The sequence below is a fragment of the Puntigrus tetrazona genome, unplaced genomic scaffold (assembly GCF_018831695.1).
Source record: "Puntigrus tetrazona isolate hp1 unplaced genomic scaffold, ASM1883169v1 S000000116, whole genome shotgun sequence".
NCBI lineage: Eukaryota > Metazoa > Chordata > Actinopteri > Cypriniformes > Cyprinidae > Puntigrus > Puntigrus tetrazona.
In genome coordinates this window covers 845,528-865,000 of record NW_025047793.1, presented here as the reverse complement: position 1 = coordinate 865,000, position 19,473 = coordinate 845,528, and the positions used below count along the sequence as shown (strand labels likewise).

The 19,473-nt window shown below is 40.2% G+C and overlaps 3 protein-coding genes across 6 annotated transcripts in view; 1 reads left to right on the top strand and 2 right to left on the bottom strand.

The window, feature by feature from the left end:
• nup188 (nucleoporin 188) overlaps nucleotides 1-8,521 on the bottom strand; it is a 21,169-nt gene extending 12,648 nt beyond the window's left edge. For both annotated transcript variants that reach the window (XM_043229882.1, XM_043229883.1), the window contains exons 1-27: nucleotides 8,451-8,521; nucleotides 7,823-7,877; nucleotides 7,599-7,672; nucleotides 6,973-7,057; nucleotides 6,736-6,816; nucleotides 6,596-6,640; nucleotides 6,376-6,468; nucleotides 6,186-6,305; nucleotides 5,900-6,111; nucleotides 5,700-5,814; nucleotides 5,117-5,317; nucleotides 4,929-5,018; nucleotides 4,749-4,814; nucleotides 4,520-4,639; nucleotides 4,312-4,438; nucleotides 4,034-4,207; nucleotides 3,765-3,891; nucleotides 3,596-3,683; nucleotides 3,432-3,508; nucleotides 3,123-3,237; nucleotides 2,367-2,487; nucleotides 2,219-2,285; nucleotides 2,006-2,131; nucleotides 1,787-1,920; nucleotides 1,539-1,645; nucleotides 485-691; nucleotides 222-391 (exon numbers count right to left, since the gene is read on the bottom strand). In XM_043229882.1, coding sequence (XP_043085817.1) covers nucleotides 222-391; nucleotides 485-691; nucleotides 1,539-1,645; nucleotides 1,787-1,920; nucleotides 2,006-2,131; nucleotides 2,219-2,285; nucleotides 2,367-2,487; nucleotides 3,123-3,237; nucleotides 3,432-3,508; nucleotides 3,596-3,683; nucleotides 3,765-3,891; nucleotides 4,034-4,207; nucleotides 4,312-4,438; nucleotides 4,520-4,639; nucleotides 4,749-4,814; nucleotides 4,929-5,018; nucleotides 5,117-5,317; nucleotides 5,700-5,814; nucleotides 5,900-6,111; nucleotides 6,186-6,305; nucleotides 6,376-6,468; nucleotides 6,596-6,640; nucleotides 6,736-6,816; nucleotides 6,973-7,057; nucleotides 7,599-7,672; nucleotides 7,823-7,877; nucleotides 8,451-8,476 — 3,023 coding nt within the window. In that variant the 5' untranslated portion in view covers nucleotides 8,477-8,521. The remainder of the gene's footprint in view (nucleotides 1-221; nucleotides 392-484; nucleotides 692-1,538; nucleotides 1,646-1,786; nucleotides 1,921-2,005; nucleotides 2,132-2,218; nucleotides 2,286-2,366; nucleotides 2,488-3,122; nucleotides 3,238-3,431; nucleotides 3,509-3,595; nucleotides 3,684-3,764; nucleotides 3,892-4,033; nucleotides 4,208-4,311; nucleotides 4,439-4,519; nucleotides 4,640-4,748; nucleotides 4,815-4,928; nucleotides 5,019-5,116; nucleotides 5,318-5,699; nucleotides 5,815-5,899; nucleotides 6,112-6,185; nucleotides 6,306-6,375; nucleotides 6,469-6,595; nucleotides 6,641-6,735; nucleotides 6,817-6,972; nucleotides 7,058-7,598; nucleotides 7,673-7,822; nucleotides 7,878-8,450) is intronic.
• A 120-nt stretch (nucleotides 8,522-8,641) lies between these two features.
• On the top strand, nucleotides 8,642-12,842 carry dolk (dolichol kinase). The gene is made up of 2 exons (XM_043229889.1): nucleotides 8,642-8,813; nucleotides 10,412-12,842. The coding sequence occupies exon 2, from the start codon at nucleotides 10,523-10,525 to the stop codon at nucleotides 12,095-12,097; it is 1,575 nt and encodes a 524-aa protein (XP_043085824.1). The 5' UTR covers nucleotides 8,642-8,813; nucleotides 10,412-10,522; the 3' UTR covers nucleotides 12,098-12,842.
• Nucleotides 12,843-14,075: 1,233 nt separating this feature from the next.
• Nucleotides 14,076-19,174, bottom strand: phyhd1 (phytanoyl-CoA dioxygenase domain containing 1). Of its 3 annotated transcripts, none has more exons than XM_043229931.1 (12): nucleotides 19,032-19,174; nucleotides 17,557-17,715; nucleotides 17,433-17,438; nucleotides 17,245-17,320; nucleotides 17,104-17,151; nucleotides 16,927-16,982; nucleotides 16,213-16,275; nucleotides 16,106-16,127; nucleotides 15,901-16,029; nucleotides 15,694-15,810; nucleotides 14,592-14,718; nucleotides 14,076-14,515 (listed from the first exon to the last, which is right to left on the bottom strand). In XM_043229931.1, exons 1-12 carry the CDS (start codon nucleotides 19,062-19,064, stop codon nucleotides 14,470-14,472), a joined length of 882 nt encoding a protein of 293 aa, XP_043085866.1. In that variant the 5' UTR covers nucleotides 19,065-19,174; the 3' UTR covers nucleotides 14,076-14,469. The 3 variants fall into 3 exon arrangements, with proteins under 3 accessions (XP_043085866.1, XP_043085869.1, XP_043085867.1); XM_043229934.1 differs by having other exon boundaries at nucleotides 17,557-17,754; nucleotides 19,032-19,115; XM_043229932.1 differs by lacking the exon at nucleotides 17,433-17,438.
• Between the last annotated feature and the right edge of the window lie 299 nt (nucleotides 19,175-19,473).

The window sequence follows — 19,473 nt, the reverse complement described above, 5'->3', positions numbered from 1 at the left end:
GTGACTTATGAAAGGTAGTGGTAGTGCTCGTTTCTCAAAGGATCGTCAATGCAGGTAATGTAAAACCCATACGCGGACAAAATTATTTTTTAGCAACCCCTTTAATATTAGCTTCATCGCAATTATGACAAAATCACTGCCTATGTCAGAAAGCCTGCGTTGGCCAACAGGGAGCTTGGAGCAAAACCGTTTGAGAAGCACTTTGTGTGCGAGAGACTCACTTGGTCCTGAGCACCGAGAGAGCGCTGTCTCGTCGGTCCTGCCAGAGCGCGTGGAGGAAGGCCAGGGCCGCCCTGTGCAGGAGCGGAGGGCACCAGTACTTCCCCTGCTGCTTCGAGTCCAACAACTCCAGCACCACTGACAGACAGCTCCACTCTCCCAGAGAAAACTCCTTCACCGAGAGACAAAGCAGACAATCACACAGCGCTCCGAATCATTCAGCGTCGCACACTAACACACTGCCCGCTTTTCCGTGACCTCTGACCTTTGCCTTGTCGCTGCCGTCTTTGGTCTCCAGGTTGAGGAAGAGCTCGATGAGTCCGGGTTGTGTTTCCACAGCCACGGTGAGGAACTCCAGTATGGTGACTTTAATCCGCATGTCTTCAGTTCGGCTCTGGAGTCGTGTCAGAAAGGCATCTCTGATTGCAGCAGCATCGCTGCCCAGACAAGCGTACACCGACATGGGAGCCACCTGAACTCACAACACACGCTATTAAATTTAATCTTACAGTAATTACATTTTTATGCTAATTAAGACATCAACCGAGATACATTCATATTGAACAATAAATGAGGAAATAAAGTGCTACTTTAAGGTTATTTATATACTTTAGAATATTAATCATCTTTAGTTTTTCATTTCTGTACATTTAGATAAGGTTTTAGTAACTTTGTTGTACTTCTGACGTTTTTTTACATTTCTATTTCAGATTTAGTTCTTTTTGGTCTTAATAATGATCTCTAGTAACTATTTTTTTTAGTAATGAATGTATATGAACAGTGTGAGTGTAAGATAAAACCAATAGTCAAACTCTTTATTGGATTATTGAATATATCTCCAATAATGGGTTTGATACAAACTATAAGTGTGTTATTTTAGAATAAATTGTATACTTTATAGTATTTATTAATATTTTAATTAGCTCTTATTTTTACACTTTTAGTTTTTAAATTGCGCTTTAATTAGGTATATATATATATATATATATATATATATATATATATATATATATATATATATATATACACATATATATATATATATATAAAATATTAAATATATAATAAATAATAATTATTAATTTAATTAATAATTTATTACACACACACACACTTGTATTTTTCGTTTTAATTTTGTATTTTGATTTTGTTTATACACTATTCTTTATCTAATATTTTTATTTCCAACTGATTCCAATTAACAAAAATGTTAACGTTTATAACCGTTTTAATTAACAATAACAACACTCCCTCACATTCACATAAAAATACATGGTTTAGCTCCTTGATGAATACGTTTTCCAGATGAAGAGCATTACCGTGGCGAGTCTCTTCAGCAGCTGTATAGCGAGTCTCGGAAGTGCAGGGTCATGCTTGTGGTAAATATACTTCGCCAGCACAGCGATCAGGTTGTTGCCATGACCACCTGGAAGAAAAAACAAAACGCTTGCATGATCACTAGGTGTCGGGGACAGACAAACAACGGCAAAGTACTTATTTTTGTAAACAATCCCTGAAAGAACAGTCTAGTACTTCCCGTCTCCCATACGCCGAAGTGCGTACTCACCGTGCTGTGTCAGAGCTTGCTCAAGAGGGGAGGCCGTATCAGACTGCGGTTTGAGTCGGATCACATTGTTGGTGACAGAGAACGCCAACTTCACGGTCTGGATCAGAACCTGACCAGGGCCCTCAGACCCACCGCTGCAGACAGACGCACAAAGTCAAACCCGAGGACTCGTGTAAAGACGATGGAGGCCGAATCCATATCAAAAGCTCAACGGTGTACCTGCTGGGCTGTGCGGCGAGCACCATGTTGATCGTGTCCACTCCCACACCCATGATGTTGACCACCGCCTGTCCTGCCTCCGTGTTGGCCAGGCTGTAGATGCACAGCGACTGCAGACTCGGGGCGCTGCGGAGGTCACACGTCAAGCATGTGAGAACCAAATAAAGGCCCGATGAAATAAACGACGATGAAAAATCATCTGCATCCTCCTACCTGCCCTCAGACTCGCCCTCCTGACTCAGATTGAGAATAGCATGGACCAGCTCTAGAATCAAACAACCTGACAGAGAAGAGTGTCGATTTACAACCAGTGAACTTAAGAGGAACCACTGAGATAATAAATGCGGTGCAAGGTGCTCACCGATCCTCTCTCGAACTCCATAGGTGTTGTAGCGCCATTTATGATAGGTAGGCAGCATTTCTTTCAGAACCAGAAGCACGCATGGGATGAGTCCTCTGCTCTGAGTACTGCCCAGCTGACCCTGAAAAACACACACACACACACACACACACACACACACACACACACAGAGTAAAACTTTTAAAATATTATTACTACTAAATAAAATAAACCAAAATATTAAAAGTTGTAACACAAATAAATGAAAAACCTCAAATGTAAAATAAAAAGAGAAAAAGGCTTACAAATAAAAAAATTATATATATATATATATATATATATATATATATATATATATATATAATATTAATATATATACTATATAATTTTTCTACAGTTTAAATTATTTTTGTAAAGATTCATTATTGAATAAATGATTAAATTACATTAATTTACAAGTTTTAATACAAATTAAATACTATACTATAATATAAACTGTCTTAATTCATTTCCAAACATTAAACGGATGCTAAAAACATAAAAATAAGAGCATGATCTTTACATGAGATGTAAAACAGTACTATGCTTCACTCTGAAACATGCAGTCCTATTTATTTAATTGCAGCAATTTGCAATAAAAAAATCAAAGCAATTTGATAATCCACAAGAAGCATTGTGAATTTGGTTTTAATTCAGTTTTGACTTCTAGTGATTGCTGGTTAGCTAACACTCAGTCATTTTGACATGATTGGTCACAACAGGTGATAAATGCGTTACCTTGACGAGTGTGGTCACTAATCTTAAAAAAGCAATAGTCACACTGTAGTCTCCTCTGGGCTGTTCGATCAATACCAGCAGGTTGCCATAGTTACCTGCCTTCATGCCCTCTGCACTGAAACACACACACACACACACACACACAACACACACACACACACACACACACACACACCAAAACTTATTCTCCAGGTCTCTCTGACTTCAACGGATGAATATGATGCCATTCTTGTTCTTGTTCACTAGTTCTGCATATGTGCATGTGTGCGTGTGTGTGTGTGTGTGTGTGTGTGTGTGTGTGTGTATCACCTGATGGTCTGTGCCATGTTAGTCAGAGGGGTGGAGGCGAATGGAAGAAAGCCGGTGTGATGCAGACTGGACCAAACCTGCATCAGGAGAAAAGACTGTTTAGTACTTGATCATCACTTCATACAACCCCGAGCGATTCCTTTAATATAACTGTACACGTTTACCTTCCCAGGCTGCCGAGCAGCCAGAGCAATAAGGCAGTTGACACAGGAAGTGATCACATCTACGGGAGGGTTAATAACGGAGGTCAACCTGTAACGAATCACACACCGTCAGTTATATTGATGACGCATGGCTCACTGTGTGTTATTTCTGTTTGCACGCGCTCTTCACCTCTGTAGCAGCATGTAGATCCGTGATGTGAGCGGCAGCAGACAGTCAGAGACAGTCCAATCTGTGCTGATGATCTTATGAACCAGATCCAAGATGGGCTTCACTCGCTCACAGTGCGCCAACACATCTGTTCGCCCCCAAAACAGATGTCAACAGCAGAAAAAAGGCGACATTTTTTGCAAAAATGCTCTGATTTCCACTATGTAGCCGGTCATAACATGCAAAGGCAAATTCTGCATAAATAAACACAAAATGTTTAGCGTTTGTACCTGCAGTAGAGACGACGTGCAGCAGCATCTCGATCTCACAGGTGAAGAGAGTCCATGAGCTGTAGGAATATTCCCAGCGCACCAGGAAACCCTGTTCACCCACAGACAGCTGCTTTCCTTCACACACCTGTCCGAAACACCCCTGAGGCATCCGCAGGTTGGTCTGACCCACCCCTGAGCACACAGATAACAGGTCACAAATACACGTCTCATACACAGAAACAATCAGGTGAATAGACAGGGCTGTCAAAACACAGGAACATGTTTCCATCACTGACCCAGAGGATAGAGGAGTTTAGGAGTCTGTCTCCTCCACAGCGTGCCGTCCTCTCTGGAGATCACGTCATTGGGTTTGTGCTTGTAGGCCTCAGTGTAAAACGACATCTTATCTAAAAAGGTGTACACCTGAGAGACAGACCGGAAGACGTCCATGAGATCTAAAATATTGTGCATGCACATATATATTTATTTAAACTTTAGCTCTACCTTCTTAGCTGTAGATTTGTCAGACAGTAGTGCAGTCAGCAGCTGTAGTAAAGGTCCAGTCTTATATGGAAACACACCCACCGCACTGTCCAGAATCACCCCGAGACCCATGTTTGGCTTCTGTAGGGCACAGCCAGAGGTCAAAGGTTAAGTCACGGACATGTTCGAGAAAGCACAGGATCTAAAACGGTGGCGTTTTATTTAAATGTGCATCAATTGTTTTGCTCACCGACTCCCAGAAAAGCTCAGCCAGACTCGGAGCGGCAAGGACTTCACATGCTGCATTGATCAGATGCTAGAGACAAAATAATTAACAGACTTATCCAAGATGATTGCATAATTTATTATTAATGAATACCAGTAACGCCATATGAACTTATCATCTCTGTTGGTTTGTGTATTTTTGTACCTGTTGGCTGCCGAGTGTGTCTTCTTCAAAGGAGGTGATGACGAAACACAGGAGACCATATATACACATCCGAGCAGTGCTTGCTGTACACTTAAACGGGACAGAGGCATGAAACAGTATGTGTAAAGGTCCACATCACCACTTTTTTTTTTTTTAATCTAAGCAAGGTGATAGAACACTGCTCTTACGTTATTTCCCGTGCTGCCGAGAGCCTGCAGCATGTTGGTGAGGTACTGAAAGACTTCGAGCTGCAGCGCCGTGTGTCCTAAACGTCTTATAACGGAGCTCACTTCCTCCGGACGCAGTGTGTGACGCAGCAGGACCCAGGCCAAGAGAACCGGCCCGTGGTAAGGGATGTCACCAAAGGTCAACAGCATCTGATCCACCTCCTGCACACACACACACACACACACACACACACACACACACGTGAATAAAAACACAACATTCTAAGAAAAAACTAAATTACTCATCATCAAAATTGATCAAAAGTGACAACGAGAACATTTGTGATATCGCAAAGATTTACTTCAAACAAAAGCTGTTCTTTTGTACTAGGATTCACTGAAGAATCCTAACATTTTATTTTCAGTTTCCAGAAAAAGGCACCACAATCGTTTAACACTGATGATAAGAAAATACAGATAACTTTAGAATCTATATTAGATTGATTTCCGAAGGATCATATTTCACAGCACTACTGCGATCAATGGTGAGTTTAATAAGAGAGTTCTTCTTATTAACATCCGAACGGCGGTGCATGTTCAGTACCTTGCAAATATCCTGCTGGTCATAAAACTGATGCTGCTCGGTTCGGTCTTCTAGAGCACATTTATGCAGGAAGTCGATATCCATCCCTTCCACGAGGATCAAAGAACTAAAATAGCTGTTGAAAGGACGACGACTCGTATTACAAAACAGAGTTTGCGGATGTATAAGAGGAAGAAGATGAAGCGAGTGCATGTTCTGACCCGATGCGCTCAACCAGCGTGTCCATGCTCTTGTCCACGAGGTGACGATTGGTCTGCCGCTGTCCGAAGCCCTGCTCCTTAAACAGCCGCGTGAAGGTGGAGAGATCGTTGGGCGGCATCTCGAAGTACGCGTAGTACAGGAACAAGATCTCCAGCAGCAGGGCCTGCTCCTTCAGACACTGCACAAACCAATGGGACACCTGCCTCTCCGTCTACACAGAGACGCACAGATCCTGAGTAAAGTCTACAGGCGATCGCTTTAAACACAGCCATGCCATCTTCTCACCATCAGGTTTCCATGCGTCTCCCACGTCGGAGCTTCCGATTTGGACAGAGACTCAAACTGCTGCCTGTAGTTGGACACCAGGTCTTTCTCCAGTTTGCCAACACAGCTGGAGTACTCTGCCTAAAAAGAAACGGGACGTGTTAAATAGCGATATCACCGTTTGATAGAATACCGAGCGCTTAACATTTACCCTGTATGGATGTCTCTCGTCCTGGAAGTACGTGAGGAGGTGGAGAACGCAGCGCAGGACGCACAGTCTCTCTTCGTAGTAGTAATCGGCTATCTGCACCACACGATTTCAACATGCGTCACATTTCACTACATCTCGTCACGTGCCTGGGCGTGTTATATGTATCTTTTTGGTGCAATGTTTGCCATTTTTAGTGTTGAAGCAATATTTCGTTTCAAACCTTGAGCAGCAGAGCCTGACTCTGTCTCTCATCCTGGAGCACAGCCTGGAGGCAACCAAAGGAGGATTGTTCATTTATTTATTTATTCACACAACCCGTCTCTCGTCACGTTCGTGCGCGCTTCAGCCGTGCGAGCTCACCTTGAGTGTGTTTCTCGTGCCCCTGTAGTCCTCCTGAAGGTAACACTGAAGTATCTGCACGCTTTGCTGTTCATCCAGACCCTGACGTGCATTTACAGAAATTAAATCACGGAGGGTGCAACGTTTTCAAAAACCTAAACAGATATCATCCTCAAGCATCGAGCATTTCTGGATAAAAAAATATGCACATGATAAAATTCACTTTAAGTTATAGTAACGCATCCAAAGCGCCCTCACCAGCAGTTTGCTGATCCTGAGCCCGAAGTCTTTGAGAGCTTGTGGTGTGTCTTTATCAGCTTTCATCTTGCCTGCGGCCAGCGTGCTGCACATAACATCATCACTTACTACATACCCAGCAACAGCAAAGAGACGCTTTACCAGGGATGACGACTTTCATTTCATACATATACACATATACATACACATATATACACACACACACACACATCTTCTCTCTCTTCCAAGCTTGGTAATGTGGTCATTATTTATAAGTTTGTTAAATCAGACATCATCCACAAGAACTTCAACATAAAAAACTAACCTACACACCTTCACATGTCCTCTAAAGCGGATCGATTGGTTTTTGCAACAAAATACACTTTTAAAATCATAACTTTTGGGGGGAATTATACTTTATATTTTGTTTGTTTGCTTTTAATTTCACTATAAATCACCTGACTAATTACCATCAGTTCGATAGAAAGGAACCAGACTCCATATTCTGAAAAGTCTGTTCACTTAAAACTAAAGTTTGCTAAATGTGTTTTCATGCTCTCTGAACAAAACCGGACGTGCTCAAAAATATAGCTAGCCTGATAAAACCAAACTCTTCTTTGCGTTTGTTTTGTACATTTTTAACGTACCTGGGTGTTTTGTAGAAGGACAGACCCTGCAGCAGTCTCTCCCAGCTGCGATCCAGTTCAGCCTCGACCTGGGCCTGCAGGATCGCACAAGAAAATGACAAATCATAAAAGCGTGTTTCTTCATTGAATTCTCTGAAATAAACCGCTTTAGTGTATACGCAGCGGCCCGATCAAACCTGCGTGGTTATGTTGTTGTTAAATGCATCAGAAATCAGAGTACTGACCGGCTCTCGGAGCGCAGATCTGCCCAGCAAGATAGTCCATAACTCTCGACTGCTCCTGAATAAAAATAAAAATAAAAAGTTTTTTTAAATCACATTCATAAAATAAGCCATTCATTTTCAACTAAAACCACGTTTTAGAACAATTAGAACAGCTCAGTGCCTTATTTTATACATTTTATAAACTGTATATATACACTGCATATATATCCTGTATTAATGATGACCTTGTATAGATTTATGAGACGCATACATACACTAACAATGAAACTCATTCATCACTTCAAACTCCAATAATCTGTTCTCACCAAGACAGCCAAAGCAAGAGGAAGATTTGCACGGTTAACCAAGCCTAATATGTTTATTTCACATAAAGTTGACTGCTGTTTAAAAGCGGTTATAAACTGTGCGCTTTATCATTTGAATTTCAGCGGCGCGAGTCTGTCAGGCAGCGCACGCGACCGACTCGTGCGGCCGTTAAATGTCAAATAAACAGCGCGTCTAAAACGCACAACCCACTCGTTTCACGGCTAACTACCGGGTACAAAAAAGTGTACACGTTATCCAACCGCAAAGTTCGTTGTAGCGCTCCGCTAACAAGCTTTGTAAGTTTCGCTTTCTTCCATTTTACCTGACACACATCTCCGAGTCCGCCATCTTCGCCCGGATCACGTGACTGACACAAACGGGTGCCCTCCTATCACGTGACTGAACGAATTCGCGCAATGCGCATAGATTAATAAAATACTAATTTTAATATTTTTTTAGACTGGATTGAATTACGTGTAAATATTATAATTAAAGAAACTCTTAACTAAAAACATCTTTGCGTTGATATTTTCCACGTGATCATCCTGACACCACGTGACCCGGTTGTCCTACATGGCCGCTCCCAGCGTCGGTCAGCAGCTGATCGCACAAAGCACGAGTCACTGCAAAACATTGGCAATATTCTTTTGTTCGAGAACCAGGCGTTAAATCGCAGGGGAAAGGGGTAAGACGAACCGTTATTTGATGTAATTACACATTAATGCTTTTATTTGCTGTACAGGGTGTTTAATGAAAAGCTGGTGTTGCAGTGAATGAGCTGTCATTTCTCTCTATCAGTAACAAAACCCTATAAAATAACATAAAACATCAGCGTTGCGTTTGAATTTGTATTATTATTTAATACTGAGATTGACAATGCCTTCAAACATATGTATACCCTATTCAGATGCATGCATTAATAAGCTCGTATGCAATAAAAGGCTGTCAAAAAATCATTTCTATTATAATATTTTATGTCTAATAAGTCATTCATCGCTATTTCGATACATGTAATATGTAATAAAATAAATAGATTTTGATTACCCAGAAATTGTATTGAATAAGGCTTAAAAATAATATTCTCTAATATGCTATTTTCAGATTACTTATAAAATATTTATATTATATTTGCGCATATATATTTTTAATACAGTATTTATAGGTGCAATCAAAATACATCATGCACAGGTTTCTCAGGTTTTCTCTATTATTTGTGTATATTATTAATCACTGTAACGCCAGAGCATCCAGCCATTAAGAGCAGATCGTTTTACTTTCGCTGACAAAGTAACACTGTATTTTCATAATTTACCATGTTTAGAAAACGCTGGTGTTGAGCGTTCAACAGTGCTAAAGTTCACAGTGTCTAGAGTTCACCGCCGTTGAGAAATTAGACGTCCTTCTTTAGTTTCACGGTGAGAACAGAAGCTCTGGGCGGACTGGACGCGTGTCGAGACCTAGCTACCTCCCTATCTAGCATTCTTAGAAGGGTCCCTAAATCCTGCCTTTGTAGGTTTTAAGCCACAGCTTCACATTGAATATCACATAACATTAAGTAAATACTTTTTACTATCATAGAATGATGATTTTAGAAACAAAAGAGCGAAGGCTGTACCATGGAATACTTTAATATAATAATAATAATAATAATAATAATAATGGCACAATAAACTGGTGCAAGTTACTTAAAATAATACTAAGAAATTACCATGGTAATAACATTTACAAAAAATTATGATATTGCCATATTCAAATTAATTAGCTTCAAAATATATTTAAAAAAAGTTGTTTTTGTTTATTATAGTTTAGTAATATATTTAGTGTTTTTCTCTGGAGAATATTAAAATATTGTACTGTTATGGATTTTTATTGTAGCTTATTATGCGTTTTATTTCTTGAGAATATGGAAATGTTGTATTTAGTTTATTTTAGTTGATGTGTTTTTGTTTGAGGAAAACGCTCAAATTGAGAGAAAAACATGGTTAGAGTTGGTTTATTTTAGTTTTGTGATGTTCGGAAAAAATGCTAAATATAGTATTACGTTTAAAAAAATATGTAGTATTTTAGTTCATGTGTTTTCGCGTGGAGGAAATGCTAAAAAGTAGAGATTGTGTTCGTTTGAGTTGATCGTGTTTTTGTTTGGTTTGTGAAAATTAAGAAAAAAATAGTAAGAGAAAGCATTTAATCAATAAATGAAATGATATTTGCATTATTATTATTTAATCATGTTATTTTGAAAGTGTTTTGTCTAATGATGTTTTGCTGTGTTTTTGCCGGCTGCAGGAGAGCGAGAAGCGGACAATGTTGGCGTGTTCACCAGGAACTCTCTGACAGACCTCCACGCTCGACGTCTCAGATTCCCGGAAGCCTTCGTCGCCCGTACGCCCCGCCGCCATGCAGCCGGATCCCGTGCTGGTCGAATCTGCCGTGGTCTTCTCCGTGGTCCTCTCCGTTCACTGCGCCGTGTGGAACCAGCTCTCCTGGTGCTGCGTCGCTCTGGCCGTCCAGGCTTTTTACGTGCAGCACAAATGGGACCGGCTCATTCGGACCGGCGCCGCCGTCTTCCAGTTCCGTCCGTCGTCCAACAGCGGCGTGTTGCCGGCCAGCATGGTGCTTCCTCTGCTGGGGCTGGCTTTGAGGGGGCGCTGCGTCGCCGTGGGGAACGTTTACATGGAGCGCTTCGCGATGGTCGTGACGGTGATCGGCATGATGCTGGCGCTCTTCCTGTCGCTCATCGCGCTGGGCATCACTCGCCCGGTGCCCACAAACACCTGCGTCATAGCCGGCATCGCAGGCAGCGCCATCCTCTACACGGTCAAGCAAACGCTGACGGTCTCCGAGGTGATCGAAGTCTTGGAGGTGTTGCTCATTTTTGTGTATCTGAGCTTAATCCTCCTGTACCTCCTCCCGCGCTGCTTCACTCCCGGCGAGGCCCTCCTCATCCTCGGCGGGATCAGTTTCATCATCAACCAGCTCATCAAACGCTCTCTAGCCTCATCTGGGAACGCGAACGCAGACCCGCTTCCGTATTTCCTCCCGGTCGCCGTGCTGGGCTTAGTGCTGCTGGGGATCTTCTTCGCCGTGCTCTTCGTCTTCATGGAATCGGAGACCTGGTCGGCGTCGCTCTTCTTCCACACCATGACGGCCGTTTTGGGTCTGGGCCTGTTGGTACCGTGGCTCTCCCTGCTCACGCAGCATCACCCCATCACCTGGCTGATGCATTTCATCGCCGAGACCAACACTCGCCTGTGGCTGATCGGGTTCTGGGCCGCTCTGCTGCTTCTAGCGGTGGCCCTCGTGATGCACCAGAACAGCCACCGCTCGGCCGGAAGCAAGAAGCACCAAGCTTCGACGGCCGTGCGGAAGTACTTCCACCTCCTCACCGTATTAACCTTCGCTCCTGGACTCGCGCTGGATCGTCCTCTGCTGCACCTCGCCGCGGTCGGATGCCTCGCTGCGTTTCTGTTCCTCGAATTCGTCCGCTATTTCCGCATCCGACCACTGGGGGCGCCGTTGCGACGCCTGCTCACTTTATTCCTGGATGAGAGGGACTCGGGGCCGCTTATTCTCACCCACATCTACCTTCTCCTCGGCGTCGCCCTTCCGGTCTGGCTCACGCCCGCGTCCTGCACCCCTAACGGAGGCCTAGGGGGCGCCGGTGGCCTGGTGCCCTACGCCGGCGTGTTGGCGGTGGGAGTCGGCGACACGGTAGCGTCCGTCTTCGGGAGCACGGTCGGAGAGATCCGCTGGCCCGGCACCAAGAAGACCTTCGAGGGCACGGCCACCTCCGTATTCGCTCAGATCATCGCCGTGGTGGTCTTCCTCATCGCCGACGGCAGCATTAACCTAAACGCCAGCTACTCGTGGGTCGTGGGTTCGATCACGATGGTGGCCATGCTGGAAGCGTACACGACGCAGATCGACAACCTGCTGCTTCCTCTGTACCTTTACATCCTCCTGCTGCTATGAGAACAGACCGATACGCCGATGCACAGATATATCGACAGCGTTAAAGTCATCATTGCGAGTTTGGAAAGCGAAATGCAGTAACGACACATCATTAGAGCGTCGATGAGCGTCGTACAGTGAATAGAAATGCACTGAAATTCATCCAAGAATTATAGCATTAGACCGTAACAAACTAGACGACTACTTGATGTTGTAATCGACTACAAAAAAGTAGTTTGAAGGTGAAAAGTGTATTTTTTGCACCACTAGCGGCTATCGCAGTGAGTTAGTTTGAGTCACCCGTGACGGTTTTGTTTGAAAGCCGTTGGCAGCTTTTAAACTCAAAAAATAAACTTCCCCGTCTCGTGTCATTCCAAACCCGTATGCATTTCGTTTTCCGTCGAACAGAGTATTTGAAGAACGTTAGCAACCAAATAGTTTCGGGTCCCATTGCCTTCCCGGCACTCTGTCCCTTGCTTTGGAGCCGAAACGGTTTGGTTTAAAACGTTCCTCAAAATATCTTCACAGAAGAAAGAGACCCGTACCGGTTTGCAACAGTAAATTACATCATTTTCATTTTTGGGTGAACTGTACCTGCATTGTTCATTTATGTTATTTGCAGCATTTATTTTTTTTTGTATGTCCTCTGAGAAAGCTCTGATGTCTTGAGACGCTGTTAATATTTAATTCGCTCAAATCCTGCATCTGTCAGTCCAGTATAAATGACAGGGATTGAGTTGCACATTATTAAAAAAAGAAAACGTTATGCCCTTTAACAATGCCTGCACTCGCTGATACACACACACACACACACATTATTTGTATTTATTTAGATAAATGTCTGCCTTTATTTTTATTTTTATATGTTCTATATAATTTTCATGGTTTAAAAGCACATTTCTAACATTTTAAAATGTAAAAAAATATTCTTAATTACTTTAAAGATATATGTTCATTAACATTTTATTTTTTATTTATATATATATATATATATATATATATATATATATAATCCACAAATAAATTCTTATTGTTATTTGTCTTATATAATGTTTTATAGGTTAACATAAACTACTATTATGTGTATATATTTGGTTATTTTAATCATGTAGATTTATAAATTATTAAAAATATTTCATAATGTTTAAAACTGCATTGCAATAATTAGAATGAGTTTTTTTACATTATAAAGTTGTGGAAACGTGCTTACGTCAACGTGCAAAAAATTGCCTTTTAGTTCCGCAAAACAATTTCTGTTTATTTGAAATACCACCCTTTACGTGTTTTATCAGATTAACCCGTTTCGCAAAAATGCATAATTATATCCTTTCAGTCCTTTATAGCCTCATATATTATGCATCACTCGAGCCATCGAAGAACACCACTGTTTTTACACGACTAAAACACTATAATTTTGATGCTATGAATAGAAGCGATGCAATACGAAGGACTGGTAGCGTAGCTTGTCGCCTTAAAACGTGTTTTGTATTCTGAAGGGTTTAATGCTATCAGTGGTTCGTCTGTAGATATTAATGTACGGATCGCTCTGTAAACGCATGTATGCAGTTCAGCCGCTGTCCTCGCTCGGAGAAAGACGGCGTAATTCAGACATTTCGTGAATTATGTATGTTTAAACTTTAATTTATTCATGATATTTGACTGAGGCCTTTTTCTCGTGCTCTCAGCGTTTCGTGTCGAGTGCGTCAGGTTGTCGGTTGCCACGGGAACGGCGTTAGAAGTGCATTCTGGGACATTTGCATGACGCTCTTGTTTAAGTGTAAACTTGCTTTTAAACTACCTGGCGATTATAATCAAATGTGCTACTTTATAGTCCATATTTCGACATTGGGATATGACAAAGATTGCTGGATGTTTATTTTGTAAATCATGATTTTTAATGATTTTTTTTTGTGTATTTAAATAACTGCTTTTTACTTTGCGTTAAAAGATCAGTTTCTTCCACGTAAGTGACCCAGCATGAAACAATACTAGAAGTAACTTATCGTGAAAAAAATCATTTTTATTTCAAATGTTTTTGTTGTTGTTGCTCTCTTTATTGAAGTTGGTTTTTCGGCAATGTCTAGATATGAGATTTTTCTGATTTTTCAGTTTTCAGTTTTATAAACCAGATTATACTTGCTATCAAACATTCATACCTTTTTCTATATTGTATTGATTTTGTCGGGTGCCCAGAGAAGGTTGCGTTAAAAGAAATAAAGCGAATTTCTAAAGAAATGAAGTGTTTCTCGCTTTCTGAGATTCAGATTATAAAGAGCAAGCGCTCTTCGGTTAGCAAAAACGATCCTTTAAATAACACTGTTGTGGATAAACTATACAGAGGATTCAAAATGGTTTCCTTTCTTTGGTTCATTTCCAAAGCTCTATGCTGGTGTTTAGGTGTAGAGCGGCGGGAAGGGCAGCTCTTCTGTCGGTTGTAGCCTGAGAGATAAAAACACAAGCGCTTTACAAACTAGGCTTCCTCGCGCGAGCGTTACCCAGCATGCACTGCTCTTACCAGTTCTCGGGACTCCAAACGGTGTTTTCAGACTCCATGATGTGAAAGGTGTAAACGTGGCGGGAGGCGGCGGACGTGTTTGCAGCGCTGCGGTGGACCACCTCACCGTGGATCAGGACCGCTCCTCCTACAAGAAAGGAGTCCTTTTAGTCAGCTTTATTTTCTTTAAATTCGTTTTTCATTTTCACCATAAATATGAACAGCACGACATCGGTTATAAGTAAAAATTTATAATATTAGAATGATTTCACGTGACACTGAAAATTCACATTTGCATCACATTAATTACATTTTACAATAGAAAACAATATTATTGTTTTTTCTATTTTTATTTTTTAAATAAATGCGGCCTTGGTGAATAGAAGAGACTTCTGAACTGAATATAAAATATATCAAATTAAGTAAATATAAAATAATATGAAAGTTTGTGTTGTGTGTTATAGTTTTAGTATGATTTTTTTTTAATTAGCTTTGTAAAGAAAACATTGTGTGTATATTTTGCTGAGATTTTTTAAATAATGAAAATGTAAAAAGAGATTATTGCAATTTTTTAAATTGTAAATTTGATCATAATAAAATAAAATAATATATATATATATATATATATATATATATATATATATATATATATATATATATATATATATATATATATATATATATATATATATATTAGTGCTTTCAAATTACCATGATTAATTGCATCTGAAATATTTTATATATATATATATATATATATATATATATATATATATATACATGCATGTATTTAAGAAAAATAGGTTCTGTTTATATATTAAATATCTTTATATATGATATAATTTATATATATTATATAGACTATATATAAATTTTTCTAAAGTATATATGAATAAATATGTATATATATATATATATATATATATATATATATATATATATATATATATATATATATTTATTTTATTTTATTTTTTTTTTTTTTTTTCTCATTTTACTCCTCTATTAATGTTTGACAGCTAATGTTAGTTCTGGTCTGAGTAGTCCACAATAAACTGCAAAACTGAATAAAACCCCTAAACTTTAACAAACAAACAAAAAAACCTTGTTACCTATACCTCACCTTTTTTGACAGGGGCGGGAACAAAGAGCTTGTCGTCGTAATTCTTCTCTCGCCCGATGAAATCAGTGAGAGGAAACGTGCCTTTAGGTGTCCGCACCATCCGCCTGGTAATCCCATCTGACGCACGCAGGAAGAGACACACAAACACATTTGAAAAGCGAGGTCAAGCTGCGCTCAGAAGAATCTGCGCCGAGCGTGAGCGCCCACCGCTGTGTGACCCCGGGATGAACCACAGGCAGCCGTTCTCCAGCGAGGCGTCCTCCAGGGCCATCCACACGCCCGTCACTCTCCCCAGGGGCTGCGTGTAGAGGAAGGTGGCGTCCTGGTGAGGGGTCACTGAGGTCAAAGGTCAAAGGTCAACCGAGTGGTTCTGTACGGCGTTCCCGTCGGTTAAATGAGGTGAGGGTCTTACCTTCTCCGCCAATCCCTGGTTGCTGTTGAACAAAGAGGCGAGCGATGAAATGAAGACCCTTACAATGTGTGTAAATAACATCATATTAGTGCTGTACCTAACTGTACCTTAAAGATGTACATACTCTGCAGAATCACAGGGTTTATCAGACCGAGTTTCTTCCCCAGATCCTGCCGATAACAAACAAACACACGTTAGACCATCTAAAAATGAGTTTAGTGAAGTACAGTGATATCAGTATTATTTATATAATAGCGTAGCACTAAAAGAACTTATTCATATTTGTATAAAATATTTCTATGTAGCTTTAATAATTTTTTTTATTTTGAAATTTTAGTTGAATTTTTAATTAATTAATTTTTTTTAAAATGTATTTTACATATTAGTGCTTTTGTTACTTTTCTTATGTGCTTTGTGCATTTTTAAAAAAATATTTATATAATATTTATATCGTTTTTATTTCAGGTGTTTTATTATTAGCTTTCGTCAAAAATATTTCTACGCCAATTTAACAGGTGTTTCTTTCGCTTACAGGTTTAGTAATACTATTTAGATTTTTTTTTGTTTAATTTTTGGTTTGCATTTAAATTTAATGTAATTTTTTATTACTACTTTTAAACATTTCTATGTAGTTTTTATTTTAGTTAGCATTCATCTGAAAACCGTTAAATCTAACATTTATTCTATTTAATTTTTCTTTTATATTGTACACCACTCGTCTGCTTTTAAAGAGGTCTCATCAATCTTCTGATTGAATCCAGTGCGGTTTTGACCTTGCACTGAACACACAGAGAGGATCAGCACGGAGGACTGAACATTACTTGAACTTTGTCTGAGTGGGTGACTGCTTTAAACAGCGGCTCGTGAGCGTGCAGAGCTGTGGGGAGAAGAAAACACGGACCTTCAAGAGCAAAGAATGATATGCCATCGACGATCGATGACCGGTTATGTTCAAACACGACTGAATTATACGAAATGCTATTTTCGCCACTGCTCACCATGTCCGATTTTATTCAAAGATTGTTCTCTCGGCACAATGAACTCTCCTGAAAACACAACACACACATATATATATATATAGAGTCTCGTCGTGCATTTGCTGCCTCTCTCTATATCTCAAAATAGCAATCAAAGCGAACCTTTATCGTCGAACACTCCTTTCTCGAAGAAGAAACGGATCTTGTCTCCGCTGGTGATGAAATAGTCAGCGTTTCCCTGGATACACACCAAACACGGCCCTAATGACTCGATCGTTTTTCGGGAAAAAGCATGGATTTACAACAAACAGTTTTCCAGTTTTACAGGGTTCGCAAACAGTCCATGTTACCTGCATCTTCACCCGGAGGCGTTTGGTTGCATGCGGGAGGTAAAGCGTAGGAGAGCGTTGGTTAGAGCGCTACGGCAGACGCGTGCCGGCGATGCATTCTGGGTAGTGGTCTGCAGGGGTTTACCTGTGTTTTCAGCTGCTCGTCGTGGTCGGTGGAGAACTGCGTCCTGCAGTGTTCGGGAACGTCCATCCGCTCGATGATCTCGCTCATACGGACCCGCAGAGAGTCACACTCCTCCGAGGACAGGAGGCCGTCCAGAACCAGGTAGCCCTCGGCCCGGAACTACACCATTCACACAGACACCGGGTCACTGCGATAACTCTAATCGACAGCAAAAAGTTACAAAAACTGGTCCTAAGCACGAGGCGGTTGCTTAGTAGGACCAGGACTCAAAACCACCTTACAACCGGTTCAAGACCAGCACATTACCAACTAGAGACCAGCTAAAACCAGCTCATGCTTCAAAACATAGCTTTTTTTTAAGGTTAAACGTTTCTGCATTTCACATGTACCAAGGCAGCGGCACGATATTCTTTAAACTACTACGTAAATTTTATTTAATATAAGTATGAGTGAGTATATTAACCATATGTTTAAAAATATTGTGGTTACGTCATAAAAACCTGTTGATTTACTTTTCCTATTTGGCTCCTTTCTTTTAAATCGATCAAAACACAAAAACACAAACTTCTGTTTTGCTGTTGTTTGTGATCAGTCATTAAAAACTAACAAAAACCACAGCATTTTTCTACTATATATATATATATATATATATATATATATATATATATATATATATATATATATATGTATGTATTAAAACATAAATAAATAAATAATACATAAAAAAATATATATATATATATATATATATATATATATATATATATATATATATATATATATATATATATATATATATATATATTATTTATTTATTTTATTTATTTATTTATTTTTTTTTTTTTTTTTTGAGGACAGTATTGTGTTTATAAAATGTGTTAATCTGACATGATATCCACATTTTAAATTCCTTTCATTAATTGTTGCACATGGTCAAATGAAGTACGTTCTTCATGTAATCAAGAAGGCTGTGATTGGTCGATCACCAACAGCGCTCAGAAAAGTAACGGTTCTCATACGACATAAGTCTACCTGTCGGGATATCGATAATCGTATCAATAATAAACTGTATGATGATACTACTACTACTACTACTTATGATAATAATAATCGTTTTAAAAAAGTAAAATAAGTTTAAAACCTCGTCTGCAGGCCCCGCCCATTTCCACGCCCCCTATTTCGCTCCACATTCCACTCCGGCAGCTCGTCCTGTTTCTCTCGTATTACGCAACACGCTTCAAATTAGGATAAAACTTATTCCAAACGCGCTTTCACCAAACCACACGTGTTTTTTAAATGTTGTGCATCTTCTGCACGCGTGCACGAGGCCCTGAGCCATGAAAATATTTATTACTATTAAAGCAAAACACTGATTGTCATGTGACAGAGCTGTACTCGTAAAAAAAAACGCGTTTTCCAGGGTTTCCCGTGAACATAAAAACACACTATTTTCAATTCAGACGCGGTTTTTTTACCTTTTGCACGTCTTGATCTGTCAAAACATCCATGCTGGTGAAGACAGTCTGAGATGAAGGCTAAAAGGAAGGCTGTCCCATCCAAATCTCTCTCTCTCTCTCTCTCTCTCTCTCTCTCTCTCTCTCTCTCTCTCTCTCTCTCTCTCTCTGTCCCATCTCAAATCTCTCTCTCTCTCTCTCTCACTAAGCTCTCTCTCTCTCTCTCTCTCTCTCTCTCTCTCTCTCTCTCTCACTAAGCAACCACGTGGTTGGCCCATGTCAAATACGATTAAACTGTAACCATGGTGATGCAATAATTGGATTTTGAACAGTAACTCTTTCATTAGACTGCAAGAAACTCAAATGTGGAGTCATAACTTGAGTCAGCCAGGGTTCAGGTGAACCTAAAAGGCAAACAAGGGGCCTCCGGTTAACTTGATTCCAGGTAAAGAGTGGACACGGG